The sequence below is a fragment of the Sorex fumeus genome, unplaced genomic scaffold, assembly GCF_029834395.1.
Source record: "Sorex fumeus unplaced genomic scaffold, SorFum_2.1 ptg000044l, whole genome shotgun sequence".
Taxonomy (NCBI): domain Eukaryota; kingdom Metazoa; phylum Chordata; class Mammalia; order Eulipotyphla; family Soricidae; genus Sorex; species Sorex fumeus.
The window spans coordinates 14,865,208-14,888,669 of record NW_026606101.1 but is presented as its reverse complement, the minus strand read 5'-3'; the positions used below and the strand labels follow the sequence as shown (position 1 = coordinate 14,888,669).

Here is a 23,462-nt window from a genome sequence, read left to right as displayed (position 1 = left end):
CTGGGCTCCGTTATCTCCCTGTGCCCTGCCAGCACCTAAGCCCACAGGGAGAAACTTGAGGCTCAGAGAAGGTGAGCCACTGACCTGAGGATGCACAACCCATGAGCACGGGCCCAAGATGTCAAGTGTGAGGACACGGCCGGGGGTCCGCGCTGTGGGATGGCAGAGTTGGTTTTGTTTTGTTTTGCTTTTTGGGTCACACCCAGCGATGCGCATGGGTTCGTCCTGGCTCATGCACTCAGGAATTTCTCCTAGCGGTGCTCAGGGGAACATATGGGATGCTGGGAATTAAACTCGGGTTGGGCCTTGTGCAAGGCAAATGCCCTATCCGCTGTGCTATCGCTCTAGCCCTGGGATGGCAGAGTTGGGACGAGGCCCTTGGGAAGCCCGAGGTGGAGGCTCGCCATGTCCATGGATGACGGGGAAGCAGCAGGGCGGGGGCTGGCCAGCTTCCAGTGCACGCACAGCTCCTGTCCCCCATCCCCACCCGGCTGCCTTCTCCCCTGCCTGCCGCAGCCCCTCGGGCCCGGGCCCTGCCCCTGCCCCTCCGTCTTCCTTCTCGCCAGTTTCTGCTCCCGCATCTCACTTCTTCCTTTTCGTGTGTCTGTCCTTCTCTCTCCCCATCTCTCTGGCACCTCTGTCCCTCCAGTTGTTCTGGTTCAGGCCCCCCAGATCTCCCCAGCGAGACACTCCTCATCGCCCCATCTCCCTGGGGTGCCACCAGGCCTGCAGGCCCCCCCCCGCTCCAGATTCTGGGTCAAGCTCTCCAGGGGCTGGCAGCTGGGACACCATGCACTCAGATTCAGGATTGGGGTGTAACCGTGCCCAGGCTGCCAGCTGCTCTGCCCTGGGGGCCACCTGGCCACTCAACCTGAACAGCTGAGGTCAGTGCAGGCCAGAGGGTGGGGCGGAGTCAAGCCGGAATCTTGCCAGGCTCTGCCAACCAAGGTCGGACACGGGCCTCCCTGCCTGCCACATCCAGCACCCCTTCTCTGGGGCCTAGGGCTTGGCATTTGATCAGGAAGAACTGGGAGAGAGCTGAGGCTGGAGGCATCTGGTGATCAGAGACAAACCCCTCACACCCAGCAGGGACCCCTTTTCCAACCTCTTGACTCTCCTTTTCCATTTGTCAACGGTCTCCTACAAAGTCTTAGGTTCCTGGGGCTTAAGTGGTCCTACAGCAGGTGGGGCATTTGCCTTGCAAGTGTCAGACCCAGGTTTAATCTCTGGCATCTCGTAAGATCCCCCGACCCTGCCAAGAGTGATCCCTAACCCTAGAGCCAGGAGTAACCCCTGAGCTCATCCAGGTATGGCCCCCAAACAAAACAAAAAATACAAAGTCTTAGGTTCCCTGTGTCCCCAATCTAAGAAAGGGCCCCCAGGAAACAGGTCTCTTTCTTAGACCCTCACTCAAGTTCTCCTGGGCCTAACCCCATTTCTCTCCTTCCCATCCCAAGTGCTAGGGAGGCAGGCCGGAAGGGGAAGAGATCCGTTTAAATCAACCCAGTCCGCAGCCTCTTCTTAAGAAGCTTCCCTTCGTCTCCCCCTACTAGTACCCCTAGCTTTTCCCAGAGGTGAGGACTAGGCCCAGGGCCTGAGTACATGCTCTGTATGTGGGAGGCCTCAGGTTCAATCCTGGAACCAAACAGTCTCCCCAAGCATGTCCAGGAGAGTGACCTCCTAACTGCTGGGTGTGTCCTAGAAACAGACAAAAAACTAGGGGAGGAGAGAGAGAGAGAGAGAGAGAGAGAGAGAGAGAGAGAGAGAGAGAGAGAGGAACATACATGGGGCCCGGGTTCAAACCTCAGCTACCACATGACCTGCTGTGTGGCATCCAGCAAATTACTTTCCCTCTCTGAGCCTCAATATACCTCAGGAATCTGACAGATCATGAGCTTAGCACAGGGCTTGGCAAGATCAAAAGCCAATCGGCAGCAGCTACTCTCATTATCACTGTCTTTTGGGTCATTGCACCCTAGCCAGTTAAGGGGATTTTCTCCAGCTTCCCATGTTGTTCTTGCAATAACCAGCAGGATTTGGTTAAAAGTAAGCAGTCAGTCCCTACTCTGCCCAACAGTGGGGATTGGGGCTCAGGGCAAACAGTTACCAAACTTCCTCTCCTCCCACGGTCCACCCGCAGCTACACAGCCTCCTGGCTGTTCTTCCAATGCATGGTCCCTGCATTTGGCCAGCACTTGACAGGTGAGGCCCCACCCCAGGGCCTTTGCACCTGCTGGTCCCCTGAGCCCCCTTTTTCCCCCAGACAAAGCTCATTCCCACACATGCTTCAGGCTCCCTCTGATATGATACCACGGAGGATGGAGCAGCCCCCCGAGTGCCTACTTCTTTCAGCTTTCCTTCCCTGCAACCCTTAGCATAGCACGCCCTACCTCTCTCTCATTCTCTTTCTTTCTCATTTTTCACTTTGCTTAGGGACTGGTTCCCACACTTTTCAGACAGCAGCCCTCATTGTTCAATGCACAGCGAGTGACTGATAAGTATTAGTTAGATAAATGAACAAGAACAGGAAGGTCACCATAGCAGAAATGGCACACGAAGGGCTCGAGCGATAGCTCAACAGGCTGAGGGCATACTTGCTATGTGGGAGGCAGGAACAAGCCCCGAGCACAGAGCCTGGAGTAGCCTGCCGGGTTACCCCAGCTAACCCCAAACCAAAAGCAGCAAACAGAAATATGGGAAACATTCCGGCCACGCCAGAACAACTGCCTCGTGTTCTCGTCCCTCTCAGCAGCAGCCGTTCCTGCTTCTGTCTTCCGAGTCATGGGCACACGGCACCCGTGGGGACTGGCCGGGATGGGCCAGAGTCGGGACTCAGAAAAGATCAGGTGGTGTTGGGGCTGGGGCCATAGTATAGCGCAGAGGGCATTTGCCTTACATGTAGCCGACTCGGGTTTGATGCTCACATTCATCTGATATGGTCCCCTGAGCGGCACCAGAGTACAGAGCCAGGAGTAACCCCTGAGCATCCCATATGGTTCTCTGAGCATCACCAGGGGTGATCCCTGAGTGCAGAGCCTGGAGAAAACCATGAGCACCACCGGATGTGATCCCCAAACAAAAACGAACAGAAAGATCAGGTCTTTTTCATAAGAAAAAAAGAGGCTCAAAAAGCAAATCCGAAGAAGCTGGTTTGATGGGGTTTAGGCCTTTAACTCCCGGAACTCATTGCACTGCAGTGACCCTTAGTGACCTGCCCTGTCTGTCCCCATCTCCCCAGCAATGCCAGCCCCGGCTCATTTCTGCCCTAGGACATTTGCATAAGTTCTTCCCTCTGCACCTGTCTTCTTTGGAAACATCTTATTCTTTTTTGCTTTGATCTTATTTTATTTTCTTTTGGATATAGGGCCATCCCCAGTGCTGGTTGGGGTTACTCTGGTAGCTTTGGGGCGCCACTCCTTGCGGTACTGGGTGCTCGGAGCCAACAGTGCTAGAGATCTCATCCAGGGTTCCATTGTGCAAACTGTGCTCGAGCCCTTTGAACTCTCTCCCGGGCCCTGGTTTGAGTTATTTTAGTTTTAAAATATTTTACCTAACGGGACTTTATTTGGAATGGGGAACAGATCAGAGATAAGGAAAAGTTTCAATGTAATTTGCTTTTCCCAGCAACTTCCCCATAGCAAGTTTTTATTTTCAAGCTAGTTTATGCAGGAGAACCGCATCGTAGTCAATGAGTAACTGACGACAGTTACTCATGAGAGCTCATTAGTCTAATAGCTCTTCTGGTGATCGAGACATCATAATCGAATAATGGCCTCCGCCCTCTATTTACTCGGTCCTCCCTCCGAGATGCAGCGTTGATCTCCTTCAGTACTTGTTTATTTTGTGTCACTTTCCTTTGTCAAGGCCTAGAGCAGCGAGTAAATTCCCCACATTTTACTGTGCTCTGCCCATTTCTCCTGGCCGACCTGAGTCTGAAGGGGAGTGTTATTCACAACAGAGTTATTCACTATTGCTGAATTATAGTCTTTATCAAGATGAAACAGACCTGGGTCTCAACTTCTATTCTTGATCTCAAATTCCCTATTGCTGGTTCATTCATTGTTCCTCCCCTGGCTTCCTCCCTGCCCTCCTTGCTACTTTCCTTCCTTCCTGAATTTCTCTGAAAGACCTCTATCCTCAAGTCTACTCCTAAAATTTTGGTGTCTCCTTAAAGAGCGCCTCAACCACTATTACCAGAAAAAGTCTGGTCTCTGGGGGTGGGGGGCAGAGAGAGTGAGCAGGTAGGACCCTTGCCTTGCCTGTGGCCAATCTGGGTTTTATCCCCAGATTACCCAATATGCCCCCCCAAGCCCACCAGTAGTAGTCCCTGAGTGCAGAGCCAGGCATAAGACCCAATCACTACTAGAAGTGCCCCCCACCTTCCCCAAAACATCTGGTCTCTGTAACAAGTAAGGATAAAAGGGAATATGGCTAATTAATGGAAAAATCACTCAATGTTCGGCCTTTTAGCCCCCTTCTATACTGTTTCCCCATGAATAGACAGAACTCAGCCAGAGCAGATACAGGGGAGTTGGCCTGAGGTCGGGGGGAGTGATCACTGGCAGTGCTCGGGAGGGGCCAGATATGGTTCTAGGGATTTGAACCAGAGTTAGCAGGAGAGATGGGAAGAGTCTCCACTCTCCCTCAGCCCCAGGGGAGCTTTGCAAAATGGAATTTAGCTGCCTGCTGGGAGAACCAGTGAGGGTGGGCAACCGGCGCCCAACTCTAGGGCTGCTTGGCTGGTACCGTGGTGATTCGAGAAGTTTGTCTGGACAAGGTGCTTTCCCTGGCCTTTGACAAAGGTCCTCTCTTCCCCGCTCCACTGGTGCTGCAGAAGGGCTGGCCGTGTTCTGTAGCCTTGAGTTTCCTGCCCCGACTACGGTAGAGTAGGAATCCCGGCTTCCCCATTCCAGCCCCGCTTGCTGCCTCTTTCTACCCAGTCCTGCCTCTGCTTTGGTCAGGGGCCTCCCCTGGTCTGGCTGGCAGCTCTCTTCCTCATGTTTCTCTGGGGCCAGTCCCTGTGGCTGCTCCTTTCCAATGGCATCCCTTACTCGGGCCAGAGCCACAGGACAGCGAGCGGGTCGGGCACTTGCCCAGCAGACGGCCAACTTGAGTTCAATCCCGTATGTCCCCCTGAGCACCACCAGGGATGATTCCTAAGTGCGGAGCCAGGAGTAACCCCTGAGCATTTCTGAGTGTGGCCCAAAAGCAAATAAATAAATAAATAAATAAACAAACAAATAAACAAACAACCCCTCCCCCCACACACACAGCCTAGTTAATCCTGGCTGATAGAGGAGGAGGTGAACACAGTTTTACTGGGTCACGCCCAGTGATGCTCAGGGGTTACTCCTGGCTTTGCACTCAGGAATCACTCCTGGCGGTGCTCAGGGGACCCTATGGGATGCTGGGAATTGAACCCGGGTCAGCTGCGTGCAAGGCAAATGCCCTACCCGCTGTGCTATTGCTCCAGCCCCCAGAAATAATTTTTGAGGTGTTAGATTAGAAGCTTGTCCAGGGCACAGGCATCATTTTGAATGCACTGGAAATGCTTATGGAAACATCAGAGGTCATAAATGCTTATGCCCATCAGAGCCCGTGTTTGCTGAGCACTTGCTATACACCAGACGCCATTCTGTGGTTCTGGTCTGCAAGGTTACGGTCACATTAGCCCCGATGGTGCGGCTGGGTACCCCTTTCCCCTATTTTGCAGGAGGGAAAGCAGACAGACCATCAAGTTGTTTGCTAGGAAAGAGGGGAAGAGGAGGAGGAAGAGGAGGAGGAGGAGGAGGAGGAGGAGGAGGAGGAGGAGGAAGAGAGAGGGGGGGAGAGAGAGAGAGAGAGAGAGAAAGAGAGAGAGAGAAGTGCCGATCATGGGGCTGGAGCGATAGCACAGCGGGTAGGGCGTTTGCCTTGCACGCAGCCAACATGGCCGACACAGGTTCAATTCCCAGCATTCCATATGGTCCCCCGAGCACCGCCAGGAGCAATTCCTGAGTGCATGAGCCAGGAGTAACCCCTGAGCATCGCCGGGTGTGACCCAAAAAGCAAAAAATAAATAAATAAAGTGCCCATCATAGAGGCAGGTGGTGGGATGGACAGAGGGAGGAGGGAAACTTGGGGACATTGGTGATGGGAAATGTACACTGGTGAAGGAATGAGTGCTGGAACATTGTATGACTGAAACCCAATCATGAACAACTTTGTAACTGTGTATCTCACAGTGATTCCATTAAAAAAATTAATTAATTAAGATACTGAAAAAAAAATGCTATTTGCTTAGAGGTAAATTCTGAGCAAACAGCTTTTGAACCCTGACTCCAGAAGCTTCCACAGGAAAGAGCAGTTAGGTAGGTGGAGGCAAGTTCGGGAGTCCTGACTGAGAGAGTCACGGCCCGAGTGGGCCCTGGGCATTTGTATCTCCTCTCAGGAGTGAGGGAGAGCTCGGCCCGTCTCTTCCTCACTCTTCAGGCCCAGCAGGACCTGGCAGAGACTGACCCACAGACCGCTGCCTGCTGGACACGCAGGGCTCCCTCAGTCAGGTCTTCGGAAGCCTGTGAGTAGTTTGGGTCCTGCATTCCATCTGCTCCCTCCTGGGGAGTGGATTTCAGTGTGCTGCAAACCAGAACACACTGCAGCTGGCAGGCACAAATGCCAGCAATTTACAAATCCTGAGCTAGGTCAGTCTTAAAAGACTCAAAACAGCCTTCAGAATGCCAGTTTCCGAAGGTTCCGAGTATAGTGTAATGGGTCAGGGCCTGGCCTTGCATCCTGCCAACCCCAGTCCAACTGCTCACACCCTATGGGCCCTCCCCCAAGCACCACCAGGAGTGACTTCTGAGCAGCACTAAGGGTCACCCAAACCCTCCACACCAAACCTTTATTTATTTATTTATTGCTTTTTGGGTCACACCCACTGTGCTATCGCTCCAGCCCCCAAGCCAAACCTTCAAAGCAGCCCCCCCAGGGGAGCAATAGCACAGCAGGGAGGGCGCTTGCCTTGCACGCAACTGACCCGGGTTCGATTCCCAGCATCCTATAGGGTCCCCTGAGTACCGCCAGGAGTAATTCTGAGTGCAGAGCCAGGAGTAACCTCTGAGCAAAGCTGGGCATAACCCAAAAAGTCAATAAATAAATAACAATAAATAAAGCAGCCCTGGGCCTTGTCTGAGCCTCTGTTTCCCCCCCCCTCCCCCCTAGTAGTGTCTCTGTGCCAAGAAAATGTTGAAGGAGGCACCGATGAGGACGCTGAGGAGGGCTGAGCATTCAGAGAACAGGGCCCTGCAGGAAGGTGGGGCGCTCACCTAGGCAGAGGGCTGGCCTCCAGGCTGGCCACATGGCACAAGTGAGGCCAGCTCAGCATGGAGACAGCCACAGCCAGGGAAGGGCCCCTTCCTGCAGGGGCCCTGGCACCTCCCGGGCTGGTAATTCAGGGAGATGGACGGAGGTGGTAGCAGCACTGAGAGCAGGTCAGACTGCATTCTGTGCCCCAGGCCTCCTCAGCCACCGCAACTGCAACCGGTAAGGATCCAGTTTCCCAGTGGGGGATGGAGGAAGTGAGCTGGGCTCTGAGCATCAGATCAGGGGGTGGTGGGGTGGGAGTGGGGCTGGAGAGAGCCAGCGGGGAGGTCCTGAGTGACAGGGATGCTCTGTGTGTGTTCGAGGGGAGACAGGAGTTAGAGCGTGCCCCGTGAACCCCTCTGGGGATGGGGCAGGCTGCAGGGGGTCCCTCCAAATCCCACCTCCTAGCCTCTGCAGAGCATCCCCATTTCCCATTTAGAAAAAGGGAGGATATTAGCCCGACCAATGTTTCTCTCGCGTGGAGATTGCACAGGAGGTGCAGTGAGACCTTGAGGGAAGCTTTTCATCCCTTTTTTCCTTTTTTTATTTAATTTTGTTTTGTTTTGTTTGTGGGCCACACCCAGCAATGCTCAGAGGCTACTCCTGACTCTGCACTCAGGAATCACTCCTCGGGATGCTCAGGGGACCCTATGGGATACTGGGGATCAAACCTGGGTTGGCTGCATGCAAGGCAAGTGCCCTCCCGACTGTATTATCTCTTCAGCCCCTTTTCCTTTCTCTTTCTTTCTTTTTCTTTGGAGGGGGAGCAGGGACCCTCTTACGCAGTGCTCAGGGGAATCAGGGCTGGTTCCCAGCAATACTCAGCCAACTGGGTGGGTGGTTTAGTGCCAGGGACCCGCAGGGCATCCTAGAAGTGCTAAGGGCAATACCCAGTGGTGTTCTGGAAACATGTCGTTCTGGGAATGGGACCCCAGGTCAGATGCATCGCCTCACCCCTACCTCCTAAGCTCTCACCCTTTGCAAATGTTAATGGTCGTGTCTTTTTTGGGTGAACTAGCAAAGAATGCCTGTGCCCAAGCCTGGCATTTCACACCAGTGATAACAGTCATGGGTGCTGGCTTTGAGACTGGTCTGGGTGTGAGACTAAGCACACTCATGCGCTTATTTGCATCTTGACTGCAGGACACTAGGACTATTGTCCTCTGATGAGGCAATGAAGTATAGCAGGCCTGTGTCCTGGCCAAAGTCACCCCACTAGTCTGTGGCAGAGCTTGGTTCAAGTCAGGCAGAATCTGAACTCCCAGTCACTCCCCGATTACTTTATTGGAATTGGGGGTGGTGGTGGTGACTGAGTCCTTAAATGCACAGGTGGGTGCTGCGGTGACTGAGAAGGTGACAAGCAGGTGGCAGAATGGTTCCCAGAGCTAGAGTTAAGCAGGGGGTGGGGAGGGTGGGGGTGAGGGGGTAGGGAGTTTGCGGGGAGGGATAGTCAAGGGACTGTCCAGCTGGGGAGTTCTGGAAGTTTAGGAGAATAGAAATTGGAATTTTATTTCAAGTGACCCTACATTTTTAAGCTTGTGGGGGAGGCTTCCAAGTGCTGTTCAGGGGTCCAGGGTTCCCCATGGTGATTCTTGGCCATCTGAGCCTGTGGAGTGGCTGCGAGGGCCCTTCGAAGGGGTCAGACTTGCTTAGTCCCTATAGTGTCGGGACCTGCAGGGCTGTATCTGGGGGTTCTTGGGGCCATGTGATGAAAGGGAGCAAACTGAGGCCCCTCCCATGCCGGCCAGGTACCTCACTACTGTACTGTCTCCATTTCCCCCATCTCATACACCCTTCTAGTTTCGGGGCCATATCTGGCGGTGCTCAGGGCTTAGTCCTGGCTGCGCTCTGGGGACCAGATAGGGTTCCAGGGATCAAACCCAGGTCAGCCGCCATAGCAAGGCAAGCGCTCTACTGCCATACTATCTCTCAGGTCCCTCCATAGCCCTTTCGTAACTTTTCTTTTTTAAGGTGTGTGTGGGGGGGGGGGCACACTGTAGGATAACACTCTTTTGTCCTTCCTCAGGTAGCTTAGGTTTGTCAGGTCACACCCATCTAAGGACACTGAACTTGTATTGTAAGCAATGTCCTTTCTGTATGGACACAGGAAGACAGTTAATATTATGCTTTGTAACTTGGGAGTTGATTGACTCCGAATAATATTTACTCCTGGGCATCTGATTTCTTGACTCAGTTGCCCTTAGTTCCTAGCACCCCAAAAGCAGGGTCCCGACGAGGGACTGAATGGACCCAGGGCAAGCGGTGAGCTACCCTGGCATCGAAATGGGCCAAGCCAAAGAGCCACGATACTCAACTATAAGTTGAGGGCATGATCATGGACAAATGCTGTCATGATCCAAAAGTAAGTAACGACGAGACTAGGACCCTGCTGGAGCTAGGAAGATTAACCTGGCCTGAGGACTGCAGAAAGTATAGTGAGATGTTCTCAGGAAGAACCAAACTAAATTTATATCTCTTACTGTGCTCATACAGAATGACATTGCTAGAAATATTAGAAGTAGATTTATTACAACTATTTAAGTAGATTACTAACTGAGGAAAGAACACACCCTTGTTGGGATCCCACCCTTGAGCGGATGTCCTAGTAACCTGGAGTAATCTCTGTGGATGAGATTTTATCCTTGAGTTAATCTCCTGGAGGAGTGGTCTTACCTCTCTTTGTTGATTCGTCATTATTCAACCCACCTTTATGTCACTGCCTTATGTGACTGCTATATAAACTTAAGACGGTAAGCTCAGAGAGAGAGAGTCAGAAGCGAGAGAGCTCAGGCTCCAGAGATCCAGAGTCAGAGCCAGAAGGAGAGAGGTTCCAAGATTGGGGCCCAGGAGAGAAGGAGGCAGAGAAAGACAGGAGTGAAGAGGATTGGAATAAACTACTATTGATATAGACCGGCCTGGCCCTCGTTTCTTCTTCCGTCTGCCCTTGGCCAACAGCCGTTCCGATCCAGGCCACACACAGCGGCTCAAGAGCACCGAACGCAGGCAGTGAGACAGTGCCATCCAGTGAGCCCGTGAACACACAACCTTGGGCTTGATAAGATTTTACAGCTGGCGTCCCTTGGGCGGGCTCGAGCTACCAATTAAAGGTAAGAATAGCGTTCGGTGCATCCCCACTCTAGAAAGTGAGTAGGATTTTTAGTTTTCTGGGAATTAGAATTCTACCAGCAATCTTCCACTAAGATGGGACAGATTCTGGGCCTTCCCAAGATTTTTCATAGTTTCTCGGGTCAGACTGAACAGGAGAAGACATTTATAAATTTGATTAAGTGTCTCTCCCACAAGACAGGGAATCCAAAACTCTACATTTCCAGAGACCAGCTCTGGTCCTGCTTTAAAGTAGTTTATGAAGTAAACCCATGGTTCCTGGATGAAGGAACTCTAGAAACCAAGATTTGGAAAAAAGTTAAGAAAAATGTCTATAAGGCATCTAAAGGAAGGGACTAAGATACCCCTGGAATTCTGGTTTACATGGGAGATTGTTGATTCTATTCTCCTGTTTTGGGAAAGCACAGTTGAGGGGGGGCACACCAGGAAATACTTCACATGGGATGCCGAGAATCAAACCTGGGTCAGCTGCATTCAAGCACGCCACCCACTGTTTTATCACTCTGGCCCCGTGACATATTTGTGTGTGTGTGTTTGGTAAATCCAGATTATTTCCAAAGGCCTATACTGAGGATCAGGAGGTGCTCAGAGGGCTGTAGCCCCAGGCTGGAGCCCAGGTACCACAGGGTCTCTGGAGCACTGTGCTATCGCTCCCCTGTACATATAGCTGGGTCTGCCTTCCCCCACTCCAATTTTTTTAAAGTTACACTGAGGCATCCCAAACCTCCCACCCTCACCATTCCTGTCTGTCCTTTAAGGACAAACTGGTCCTATAAAGCCCCGAGAACTATTCTTCCTCCTTCTACATCCCCCTCCAGGGTTCTATTCAGATCCTTTATGGCCCGCCAGAGTTCTCCAGGTCCTGCCTGTAAACAAGCATGTGACGGGCAGGATCTGGAAAGATCACTTGCACAATCTAGCAAGAGGCTCTTGGCTATCGCCCCAAATTTTGCAGTTGCCAAAAAGGCCTCAGGAATAACGAACCTGTACCCTTTGGCCTAGGCAGGTAGCCTCTACTTCCGGGGCATTGAGAGTGAGAAACAGCCCTCGGAGGACACTGTTCACTGACCTGTCCTTGGGCTGAAGCCACCATCTTCCTTTATGTTGAAGGTGTTCACTCCTCTTTTCCCCCAGATTGCTCAATCCTTTGCCCCCTTCTCTTGGTTTTTCTTTTTTTTCTTTTTTTTGGGGGGGAGGGGTCACACCCAACGATGCACAGAGGTCACTCTTGGCTCTGCACTTAGGAATTACTCCTGGCGGTGCTCGGGGGACCATATGGGATGCTGGGAATCAAACCCAGGTCGGCCGCATGCAAGGCAAACGCCCTACCCACTGTGCTATCGCTCCAGCTCACTGTCTTGGTTTTTCTTGATTTCTAATCGCTCTTTATATTTTAAGAAGATGAACCTATCTAATAGTCTTTGCAAGAGCTTTCCCCCACAGGCTGGCATCTCCCATTTCATCTTGCTGCTGGTAGTGTTTTAATTCTGGCATCTGGTTTACTTGATTTTGCATGTTGGAAGGTTTCTTCCATATGATGTCTCCAGTTTCATATAAGGCAGGAATAGGAGAATCTTCCCCCATAAAAAGGTTGTTCCACAGAGTCCAAGAGGCAAAACAGGTTAAAGTGTGGCTGATCCTGGTTCCATCCCAGTCTCTGCAGAGGGTTCCCTATGTCATAGAGCCAAGAGTTAAGGGGGCCAGAGAGAGAATACTTGGGTAGGTCATTTGCCTTGCATGTGTTCAATCCAGGTTCTAGTCCAAGTACCTCCTAGGGTCCCCAGAGCCCCAACAGGAGTGATTCTTTTTTTTTTTTTTTACTTTGATGCTGCATTTTATTGGTTATCTCTAAGGACTGGATTCTCCTAACAGGTAATTTCTTAGTCTTATCTGGATACTATTTCAAGAAACCTTAAATTGGGTGGCTGAAAACTATGGATAATCACCAACAGGAGTGATTCTTGAGCAGAGTCAGGAGTAAGTCCTGAGCACCATTGAGTGTGCCCCCCAAATAAAAACAAAAAAGACCAGAGAGGAAACTCGAGAGACTGAGCACATGGAAGGCCTGAGTTTGATCACCAGTACCACAAGGTCCCCTGATCACTGCTGGGAGCAATCTCCTGAGCACTGAGCCAGGGGTAACCCCCAGGCTCTGGTAAGTTTACCCCAAAACAACAACAATAAAAGTTAGTAAAACCAGTATGGATATTCTCACTGTGGAAATAAACTAACTCACTTGCGTTCTTTTAAGGCTATTTAAGAGACCTGAGGCTTCAATTGCTGTAAATATATATATTTTTCTAAAACCCAAATAAAACTCCCTCTGAATTCAGGGGAGGTAGATGGGAAGGAACTTGGTAAAAAAGGGAATTTGTGTGCTCTGTTCATAAGGGCCACATGAACAAACTCTGGCCCCAAAGCACAGTCTTTTATGAGAGAGTAGGTGAAGGAAGCCAAGTATTGTTGATTTTGTTTTGGGGCCACACGGCAATGCTCAGAGCTTACTCCTTTATGCATGTATGTATGTATGTATTTATGTTGGGCCATTTGGGTCTTACCTGGTGATGCTCAGGGGTTGTTATCCTGGCTCTGCACTCAGGGGTCACTTGTGGCAGTGCTCAGGGAACCCTATGGGACGTTGGGGATCAAACCTGAGTTAGCTGCAAACTTTCCAGGCAAGTGCCCCCCCACCCCACTATATTATGGCTCCGGTCCCTCACTGTGTATTTTATCTCTGTCCTCCACCCCACCCCACCCCCACCACAGGCTGATCCAGGGAGGCCACAGCCCCCATCATGGCCCTCCTCACCCACCTGCTGGTCTGCACCTTCGGGATGGGCTCCTGGGTGGCCATCAACGGCCTGTGGGTGGAGCTGCCGCTGCTGGTCACCGAGCTGCCTGAGGGCTGGCTCCTGCCCTCCTACCTCACCGTGGTCATTCAGCTGGCCAACGTCGGGCCCCTCCTCGTCACCATGCTCCACCACTTCCGTCCTGGCTGCCTCTCCGAGGTGCCCGTCATCTTCGCCGTGCTGGGCGTGGGCACCGTGGCCTGCTTCCTCTTCACCTTCTTCTGGCAGGCCACGACCTGGGTGCTGGGTGCCCGCCACAGCATCGCCCTGCTGGTCCTTGCCTTCTTCCTGGCGCTGGTGGACTGCACCTCCTCCGTCACCTTCCTGCCTTTCATGAACCGCCTGGCCTCCCGCTACCTCACCACTTACTTTGTGGGCGAAGGACTCAGCGGTTTCCTGCCCGCCCTGGTGGCTCTCGCCCAGGGCTCAGGCCTTACCACCTGTGTCAACGTCACGACGCCGGCCAGCACCTCGAGTCCTAACACCACTTGGGAGAAGAGCAGCATCTCACAGGTACCTCAGCACTCTCGTGAGCCGTGGGGACCCCTCGGGAAGCTCAAGCAGAGGCTGCTTCCTGGTGGTCGCGGGGGTCATAGTGTCTTAGACTGTGGCTGAAACCCCCTAAAGGGGCACAGAACCAACTGCAGGGGTTGGGTCAAGAGTTTGGCAGCAGAGGTGAGGCTGACCGGGCAGTGACATCTGTCACCCCATTGATCTCCAGGGTTGATGTGGCCGATCTGGCCGGCTAGTTGGGTGTCCTGTCCCCTTCCTCCATCACCATCCCATTAGTGTCCCTCCTGATCAGTGGGGGGTACACAGACAGCTGTGCTCCCCTACTAGAACCTCTAAACAAGTTCTTTTTTTTTTTTTTTCTTTTTGGGTCACACCCGGTGTCACTCAGGGGTTACTCCTGGCTCTGCACTCAGGAATTACTCCTGGTGGTGCTCAGGGGACCACATGGGATGCTGGGAACCGAACCCGGGTCAGCCGAATGCAAGGCAAACGCCCTACATGCTGATCTATCGCTCCGGCCCCTAAACAAGTTCTTGAGGTCCGTTTGTAGGAGAATGTAGGGTGGTCAAGCTTCCAAGATGCCAGATACTTCCAAAGGAGAGGCTGCATGTGGCAGTCTGCCTTTCTTTAAAAAAGAAAAGTCAATAGAGTCTGGCAGCAGGAACAGTGTTTGAAGGCAAAGTGAGCAAACTCTGATTCAAACTCAAATGTTCTGTGATTCTGAGGGGTTTCTGGAAGCCCTGGCTGGGTTGGTCTTCCTGGGAATAAAGGGGGCAGAAGTGGGGAAAATGTCACAAGCCCTGCTTTAACTCACCCATGGGAGCTACAGAAACCCCAGAGCACCTCATCCTTCCCCATCAATTGAGTATAAGGGATAAAGCTTGGGGCTCTTCTGAAATCCTTGGGGCTAGTGATTCTGGGGAGCTGGAGCTTCACCTTCTAGAACATCTTCAGGCACGAATCTGCCCTGTGAGGTCCAGCCCAGTGACACAGCCGTCACCCAAGTTTTCTCAGAGCTGTTTGGCTTTCGGTGCTCTAGAACAGGAGAGGGTAGAGTTGGGTGGATTCCAGCCCCCGCCCCCCATCCCCTGGGTGCACACGCACAGCCAGGGCTGAGTCCCACAGACTCTCAGAGAGACACCGAATCTTTGTTCCTTTGTTCCTCTTGCTCTTGAACAGTTCACCTCTGTCTCGTAGGTCCCAAACTATGGTGCTGCTACGCAATTGTAAACCAGTGGGCCCAGGTCACCAGGCCACACCCTAAAGTGCTGGCCCAGGTCACCAGGCCACACCCTAAGATGCTGGGGGACCCTGTGGGACAGAGGCTGGAACTTGGGCCTCCCGTGCACACGGCACATCTCCCTGACCCTTCGAGCAAGTGGATTTTTGTTTCGTTTTGTATTGTTCTTAGCCATATCCAGTGATGCTCAGGGGTGATTCCTGGCTCTGTGCTCAGGAATTATTCCTGGAGGTGCTCGGGGGGCCATATGGGATGCGGGGGACCGAACACTTGACTGCATGCAAAGCAAGTGCCCTACTCGCTGTATTATCGCTCCAGTCCCCAAATAGTTCTTTTCTTGTTTATTTTTGTGCTATATCCGGCAGTGCTCAGGGCTTACTCCCAGCAGGCTCAGGGAACCAAATGGAATGCCGAGGACTGAACCCAGGTTGGCCACATGAAAGGCCCACCTGATGTACTATAGCTCCAATAAAAGGGAGTCATTTTTCACTAATGAAATGATTTGAGTTCATTGATATTTCAACTTTTTTTTTTCTTTTTGGGTCACACCTGGCAATGCACAGGGGTTACTCCTGGCTCATACACCCAGGAATTACCCCTGGCGGTGCCCGGGGGATCATATGGGATGCTGGGAATCGAACCCGGGTCGGCCGCGTGCAAGGCAAACGCCCTACCCGCTGTGCTGTCACTCCAGCCCCTATCTCTCTTTTTTAATGTAGAAATACTACTGTTTATTCAGCCATTGATTAAGCTGATTGCCTTGGGCATGAACTCCACATTACTTTTTTAAAAAGATTTTTTGTTGAATATCCACAAGATAGACCCTTACAAAGCTGTTCACAGTTGGGTTTCAGTCATACAATGATCCAGCACCCATCCCTCCACCAGTGTACATTTCCTACCACCAATGTCCCCTACTTCCCCACCACCATCTCCGAACACCCCACCCCACTCCCAGCCTCCCTCTGTGGGAGGCACTTTCCTTCTTGTTCTCTCTCTCCTTTTCCTTTTGTGTATTAAGGTTTGCAAAACAGGTGCTAAGAGGTCATGTTGTTTGTTCAGGGCATTTGGTATTTTTTACCAGGACTGTAAGGCTGGAGTAGCTTTTCAACTGGGTGGTCACTTTGGGGTATGGATGTGACTGCCGAGGCTTCCGTAAGTACAGGGAAGTAGGGCAAGGTAGCCCATCCCGACCCTGAGAAAGCCTGGAGATTTCAGTCACAAAATGGCCTGGGGATCTCTTGAAAAGGTTTCTGACTCATGGCATGTCACCATCGGGTGGGGCTGGCTCTCCCCAAGGAGACCCCATGCAGTGCCCCCAACTTAATACACACTCCGGCACAAAGCAGTGACTGTGGTGGAGGGAGGATACAGGGCAGCAGACAGACCCCCATGCGCCCTGCAGATAACCTGCACCTTCAGTTCCTCTCATCTGGGGTGAAGGTGCCCACCACTGGGCTGTTAAGAACACAGAAGCTGGGATGGTGGGGTCAGAGTGAGAGTACAGAGGGAGGGCACTTGCCTTGCCCATAGCCTACTCGAGTTCCGTTCCTGGCACCCCACACGGACCCCTGAGTCCCATCAGGAGTGATCCCTGGGTGCAGAGTTAGAAGGAATCCCTGAGCACTGCTGGGTGTGCCCTCCGACCCCAATTTTTGTATTTTATTTTTTATTTATGTTTTTTTTTTTTTTGATTTTTGGGTCACACCTGGCGATGCACAGGGATTACTCCTGGCTCTGCACTCAGGAATTCTGGCGATGCTCAGGGGACCATATGGGATGTTGGGAATTGAACCCAGATTGGCTGCATGCAAGGCAAACGCCCTACCCTCCGTGCCATTGCTCCAGCCCCCATCAATTTTTGTATTTTAAAGAGCACAGAAGCTGTGCATGTCCCCTTATCACCTTAGCAGTTCTGCATCAGTGACTGTGTGTCAGCTGAGCTGCGTGGGACGTTATCAGTCAGTATCACTGTCTCACTTGTGTCCTCTCCTCCCTAGGCAGTCACCAGCCCGGCAGCCCTCACTGGAAGCTCTATGGAAAGCCGCTACCTCCCTGCCCACTTCTCGCCCTTCATCTTCTTCCTCCTGCTCACCATCATGATGGTCTGCTGCCTCGTCGCCTTCTTTTTCCTCCAGTACCAATCTAGGCACAGGGATCACTCCACCCAGGACCTGTTCATCTCCCAGGTCACCCTCAACTCCATCCGGCCGCGGGATGACAGCGCCCCGAGCATCCCCAGCCTGGCGGATGACGGCAGCAAGAGCCTGGCGCCCCTGGAGGAGAAGGCGCCTTCCACTGGCCCGTTCCAGCTGACCGTCATCTACGTGCTGGTGGCCTTTGTGAACACGCTCACCAACGGGGTGCTGCCCTCCGTCCAGACCTACTCCTGCCTGTCTTACGGGCCCGTGACCTACCACCTGTCTGCCACGCTCAGCTCCATGGCTAACCCTCTCGCCTGCTTCATCTCCATGTACCTGCCCTACAGGTCTGCTTTACTGGGGCTCCAGGAACTTGGGGAGCATGGGTTCGGGAGGGGTTCACAGGGGTGTGCAGAATCCATAATACTCCTCTCTGTGTATCAGGTTGCAGCCTAGTGTTAGCATTGTATAATATAGTATAGCGTAGCATAATGTAGTATAGCTTTATATGGTATAGTATAAGTGTAGTAGCCTAGTATAGTATAATGTAATGTAGTGTGATCCAGCATATTATAGCACAGTATGGTGTAGCATAGCTTAACATAGTGTTTTATAGTATAGTATAGGGGCTGGAGTGATAGCACAGCGGGTAGGGCATTTGCCTTGCACGCGGCCAACCTGGGTTCGATTCCCAGCATCCCATATGGTTCCCTGAGCACCTCCAGGAGTAATTCCTGAGTGCAGAGCCAGGAGTAACCCCTGTGCATTGCCGGGTGTGACCCAAAAAGCAAAAAAAAAAAAGTATAGTTTAGTATAGCACTGTAGCACTGTCATCCCGTTGTTCATCGATTTGCTTGAGCACACGCCAGTAACATCTCCATTGTGAAACTCATTGTTACTTTTTTTTGGCATATTGATTACATCATGGGGAGCTTGCCAGGCTCTGCTGTGCGGGCGAGATACTCTCGGTAGCTTGCCAGGCTCTTCGAGAGGAATGGAGGAATCGAACCTGAGTAGGCCGCATGCAAGGCAAACACCTACCCGCTGTGCTATCGCTCCAGTCCATCAATATAAAATTAAATTTAGAAAATTGAATTGAATAGAATTAAAAATATAATATTGGTATTAAGAGTAACATATTAAAAGCTTCATATCCTTATAATAGCTAAGACAGATTTTCTACAATTAGAAACAATTTTTAGAGCATATAATATAGTTTAGTATACTATACCATAATATACTATACATAGTTTAGTATACTATAGTACACTACATACTGTACCAAACTATACACTACAAATACTATCACACTACATTATACTATACACTACATAGTATAGTGTAGTGTGAGAATAGTATAATACAGTATAGTGTAGTATAGCTTAGTATAATATAGTGTAGTGTAATAGAGCATAATAAAATGTATAACTTAGTATAGTGTAGTGTAGTATAATGTTGTATAGTATAGCATAGTGTATAGTGTAAGGTAGTGTAGTATAGTTTAGTACAGCACAGTATAGTGTAGTGTGTGGTATAATGTAGTACAGTATAAAATAGTGTAGAATATCTTAGTATAGTATAATGTAATACAGTATAGCTTAATATAGTATATTTTAATGTAAACTAGTGTAGTGTATTATTAAGTAGTACAGAAAGCGTAGTCTAGTATAGTATGGTTCAGTTTAATGTGGTACAGCTTAGTATACTATAGCATAGTGTAATATGTTTTGGTATGAGATAGCCTCAGCACAGTGGCTTTTAAGAACATGGGTTTTTTTTTGTTTTGTTTTGTTTTTGGGTCACACCCGGCGATGCCCAGGGGTTACTCCTGGCTCATACATTCAGGAATTGCTCCTGGCAGTGCTCGGGGGACCATATGGGATGCTGGGAATTGAACCTGTGTCGGCCATGTTGGCTGCGTGCAAGGCAAACGCCCTACCCGCTGTGCTATCGCTCCAGCCTCAAGAATATGGTTTTTAAGGCCAGAGAGATAACACAGAGTTAAGGCTTGACTTGAATCCTGCTGACCCCAGTTGAATCCCCAGCACCACATATGGTCCCTCTGAACACCCCCAGGGGTCACTCCTGAGCACGAAGTCACTCCTGAACTCCCCTGGGTATGGCCCAACCCCCACCCTGGATGAATATGATTTGTTTTTGTTTTTTGTTTTTTGCTTTTTTGGGTCACACTCGGCGATGCACAGGGGTTACTCCTGGCTCTGCACTCAGGAGTTACTCCTGCCAGTGCTCAGGGGACCATATGGAATGTTGGGAATTGAAGCCAGGTTGGCTGCGTGGAAGGCAAATGCCCTACCCGCTGTGCTATCTCCCCAGCCCCTAGACGAATATGATTTGAACCCAGTATCCATATAGGTTCACTGTACTAACTGCCTGGGTTCAAATCTCCACCTGGCCACTTTCTAGCTGTGTGATATTGGACAAGTCACTCCATCTTTCTCTGTGCTTCAGGGGCCATAACAGGTCTGCTCGTTGGGGTTGCTGGGAGCAGGAGATGAGTTGATTTGGGCTGATGCCTGACACGTGACAGGCCTGAGGTTACTTTGGGCTGCCACTGACTCAGAAGGAGGAGCAAGGAGGCAAGAACTGAGTGAGGTTAATTTACAAATAGAACCGTCAGGTGGAAATGGGGCTGGCCCAGATCAGAGTCCCTGGATATCAGCCCTGTCCTCAGCTGGCTCCCTACAGCGGCAGTTCCAGGAGAATGACTGGGGAAGCCACAGCCTGAACCAGCCTAGGGGTCCCACAGTTTCAGTTTTTAATGAACAGTCCAGGAGGTTCTCATGCACAGGGTTCAGGCCCTGGAGGAGAATCACGGACCTTGGGGTCACTTTAGGCCCCCCCGCCCATCCTTCAGCCCTGCCTACCCGCCCTGGCTCTTAACCACCCCACCTGCACAGTCATCTCCCCCAGCCAGGGTAAAGGGGTGAACGAGGACAGGAGAGTTAGAAAATATTCATTTATGAACTAGAGCAGGTAGGGCACTTGCCTTGCACACACTTGCTCTCTGGGGACCCATCTGCTCCCCCCAAGAACTGCCAGGAGTGACTCCTGAGTCAAGAGCCTGGAGTAAGTCCTGAGCAGTGCTGGGTGTGACCTCAAAAGCAAGTTGGGGGGGGGGGACAAGAGGGTGATGGAGGAAGGAAAAAAGAATGAAGGAAGAAAGGAAATCTCCATTCTCTAAGGCTTTCAGACAGTGTGGGGAGGCTGGTGAGGTGGGTACAGACCTGCAGGGTCTGAGACACCCCATTGTTAGTAGGGGAGAATCTGAGGAATCTGGGAGCAGAGAGAACTCAAAGTCTGAAGAGACCCTCTCCTCTCGCCCAGGGGTACAGGAAGACCCCCCGGTAGAGGCCTGCAGGGAAGAGCAGCTCCCCAAGAGTGGCTACGGGCAGCTGGGGTGCCAGGCCACCAACTGCCACAGACCTGACTTGTGCCCTATCAGGATCAGAGCCCAGCCCAGGCTCTGGGATGAGGCAGGAGTGTTGCAAGAGGAAAGGGCGGTGTCTCAGGGAACCCCAGGCAGGCCCTGCACTCCCTGACTGTGGGGCTCATTTCAGGGGTGAGGGCAGAGGTTCAGGCATCCAGTTCAGAGCTGGGAGCTGAGCCAGGTCCTCCCAGAAGAACCCTGAGACTCTCACCTGCCCCTTCTGTAGGGGGCTGGGCCTTGCAGGGACACTCAGCATTCTCACCTCCTTCATCCCCTCCCTTGCCTGCCCTAGGTCCCTGCTGTTCTTGGTGGGACTCGCCATGCTTGGGACCACCTTTGGGGCCTACAACCTGGCCATGGCGGTGATGAGCCCCTGCCCCCTCCTGCAGGGCCACTGGGGAGGAGAAGTTCTCATAGTAAGTACCTGGCCTGCAGAGGGCATTCTGGGGTGAAGCGCCCTTGTTAGCTCAGACAGGGAGCATGGAATTGGAGGCTCAGGACGGCGAGGTGACTTTCAAGGACTCGGCCTCCCCACCTAATGCTCCTGTCTATTCACCATGCCTCAGCAGTGACCCCCAGACGCTCCCAGAAGACCCAGTAAAAGTATGAGTTGTCCTTATGTTTGGGGTTAAATCAGGGAAGCCCCTTATCCCTGTTGGGGCCATCCCCTGCCCCCATACAAACACACAAAAGGTGCTCCTTTGGGGTGGGGAGATAGCACAGTGGGTAGAGCACTCACCTTGCACACTCGGGTTCAATCCCCAGCATCCCTTATGGTCCCCGGAGACCCACCAGGAATTACTATTTCTGAGCTCAGAGCCGGGGTAAGCCCTGAGCATCACTGAGCGTGGCCCAAAAGGCAAAACCAAAAAAAAAAAATAAAAGTCGCTCCTTGATCTTAGAGGTTCCCTTCACCCATGGGGCTCGCCTCCCAAAGCCCCTCCACGCGGCTTCATCTCTCCCACTCCGTTCGCAGGTGACCTCCTGGGTGCTCTTCACCGGCTGCCTGAGCTACGTCAAGGTGATGCTGGGCGTGATCCTGCGCGACCGCAGCCGCAGCGCCCTCTTATGGTGCGGGGCGGCGGTGCAGCTGGGCTCGCTGCTCGGGGCGCTGCTCATGTTCCCGCTGGTCAACGTGCTGCAGCTCTTCTCCTCCGCGGACTTCTGCAACCTGCAGTGTCCCGCGTAGGCCACCGGCAGCGGCGTGGTCCCCGCGCATCGCTCACGCCCGGAAGGCTGGACGTGCCACGGGCCTGGGCACCAGGATACACAGACCAGCACAGATCATAACTCCCGACCCCAGGACTCTGAGCTTGAGGGAGCTGGTTTGCAGCATCTGGATGGGGAGCACATCCACCACTCCACCACGGCCAGGAGGGAAAGAACTGGGAGCTTGAACTGTCCCTTAGCATCTGTGCGCCTCGGGAGCCTCGCTAGAGTTCTCTGTGCCTCTGTTTTCTCACCCATAAGATGGGGTTTCTGACGACTAGCACCTACCTCGGTCTCGGGGCGCAGGAGTGACAGGGAGTAACCACTGAAAACAAGCCCGCAGACTCTTTCTGAAGAGAGCACCAGTTTCTGAGACGGAGGGACACTGGACACCTCACACTCCCTTCCTGTCATTCCTCCTGAATCCCCAAGGCTGCCTCCTTGAAGCCTAACCGACCTCCTGTGAGAAATGAGAGGATGACCAAGAAACCCTGCAGGACTCCCAGAAACTGGTTGCTGAGGACCCCAGGAAACAGACTTCTCTGCAAGGAAGCACTGTGTGGGGAGGGTGTCTCTGCCCCCTGATTGTTTTTTGTTTTGGGCTTTTTTTTTTTTTTGCTTTCTGCTTCCCTTTTTTAAAAACAAAACTAATAAAGCCATTTCCCATGTTTACCTAAGCTTGGTCGTCCAAGAAAAAGTTTAGCTTGAACTTGAAAAAATATATATGTGGTTGGGCCCTAAAGAGATAGTCCAGTGGGTAAGGCGACTGTGTTTCAGAAACCCAGGTTTCATATCTGGCACCCCGTAGGTTCCCCCAGTGCAGGGCCACTGGAGTGAGCCCCAAGGGCAAGGCTAGGGGTGACCCTGAGCGCATGGCCAGGAGTAACCTCTGAGTGCAAGGCCAGGAGTGACCCCGAATGCATGGCCATGTGTAGTTCAAGTCTCAGCCCCTCCTGAAGATATACCAATATACAGCACCCCCCACCCCATCCGGATTTTCAAAAGTCTATCTTTTATGACACTTCTTTTCACTAGCAACAACGAAATCAAAGATATTTGAAAAGGCAGAAAGATAGAGGCAGTGTTCTGTTTTGGAACAGCAAGAGAGGCAGACCCCTCTGTTCTCAAGGAACAGCACTTTGACCCCGGCTGGTTCCTTCCTGGCTTCCAGCCTGGACTCAGCCAGCGAGCTGTTGGGTCTACTGGGTTAGCCTAAGGGCTTGAGAACTCAACACTGTTCTCATTGCAGCTGGTGGTCTCTTCTTCACCTTAAGCCTGTTCTGCTTAAGGTGAAGTCTTCCAGGGAACGTTCTAGTTTCCCCAAAGGGAAAGGGTCCACGCCATCCCCTTAGGCAAAGAGGTCTCAGAACCGAATAGAATCAGTGCTCAGACAACATCTGTCCCTGGAACTTCCTCCTTCCAGCTTGTTTGCTGGCTGGCACTACCCTTCCTTTCCCAATTATTTTGCATAGTCACCTCTTCAAAATCAGAAATAGGGTCAAGGGAGAAAGTGCCATTCATCTTTTCTCCCCCACTGTCCTGTTCCTCGAACACTTTGGGGCTTGGGGGTGGATGGGAAGGGGTTTTTCATTGAT

General features: G+C 51.9%; 2 protein-coding genes across 2 annotated transcripts in view; both read left to right on the top strand.

The window, feature by feature from the left end:
• The window catches only part of LOC130030117 (transcriptional repressor scratch 2), a 238,639-nt gene that overhangs the window by 127,557 nt on the left and 87,620 nt on the right, over window positions 1-23,462 (top strand). The window lies entirely within an intron of this gene.
• Window positions 13,263-21,847, top strand: LOC130030116 (solute carrier family 52, riboflavin transporter, member 3-like). Its single transcript, XM_056121306.1, has 5 exons — window positions 13,263-13,829; window positions 15,356-15,372; window positions 17,081-17,557; window positions 20,951-21,074; window positions 21,635-21,847. The coding sequence occupies exons 1-5, from the start codon at window positions 13,263-13,265 to the stop codon at window positions 21,845-21,847; spliced, it is 1,398 nt and encodes a 465-aa protein (XP_055977281.1).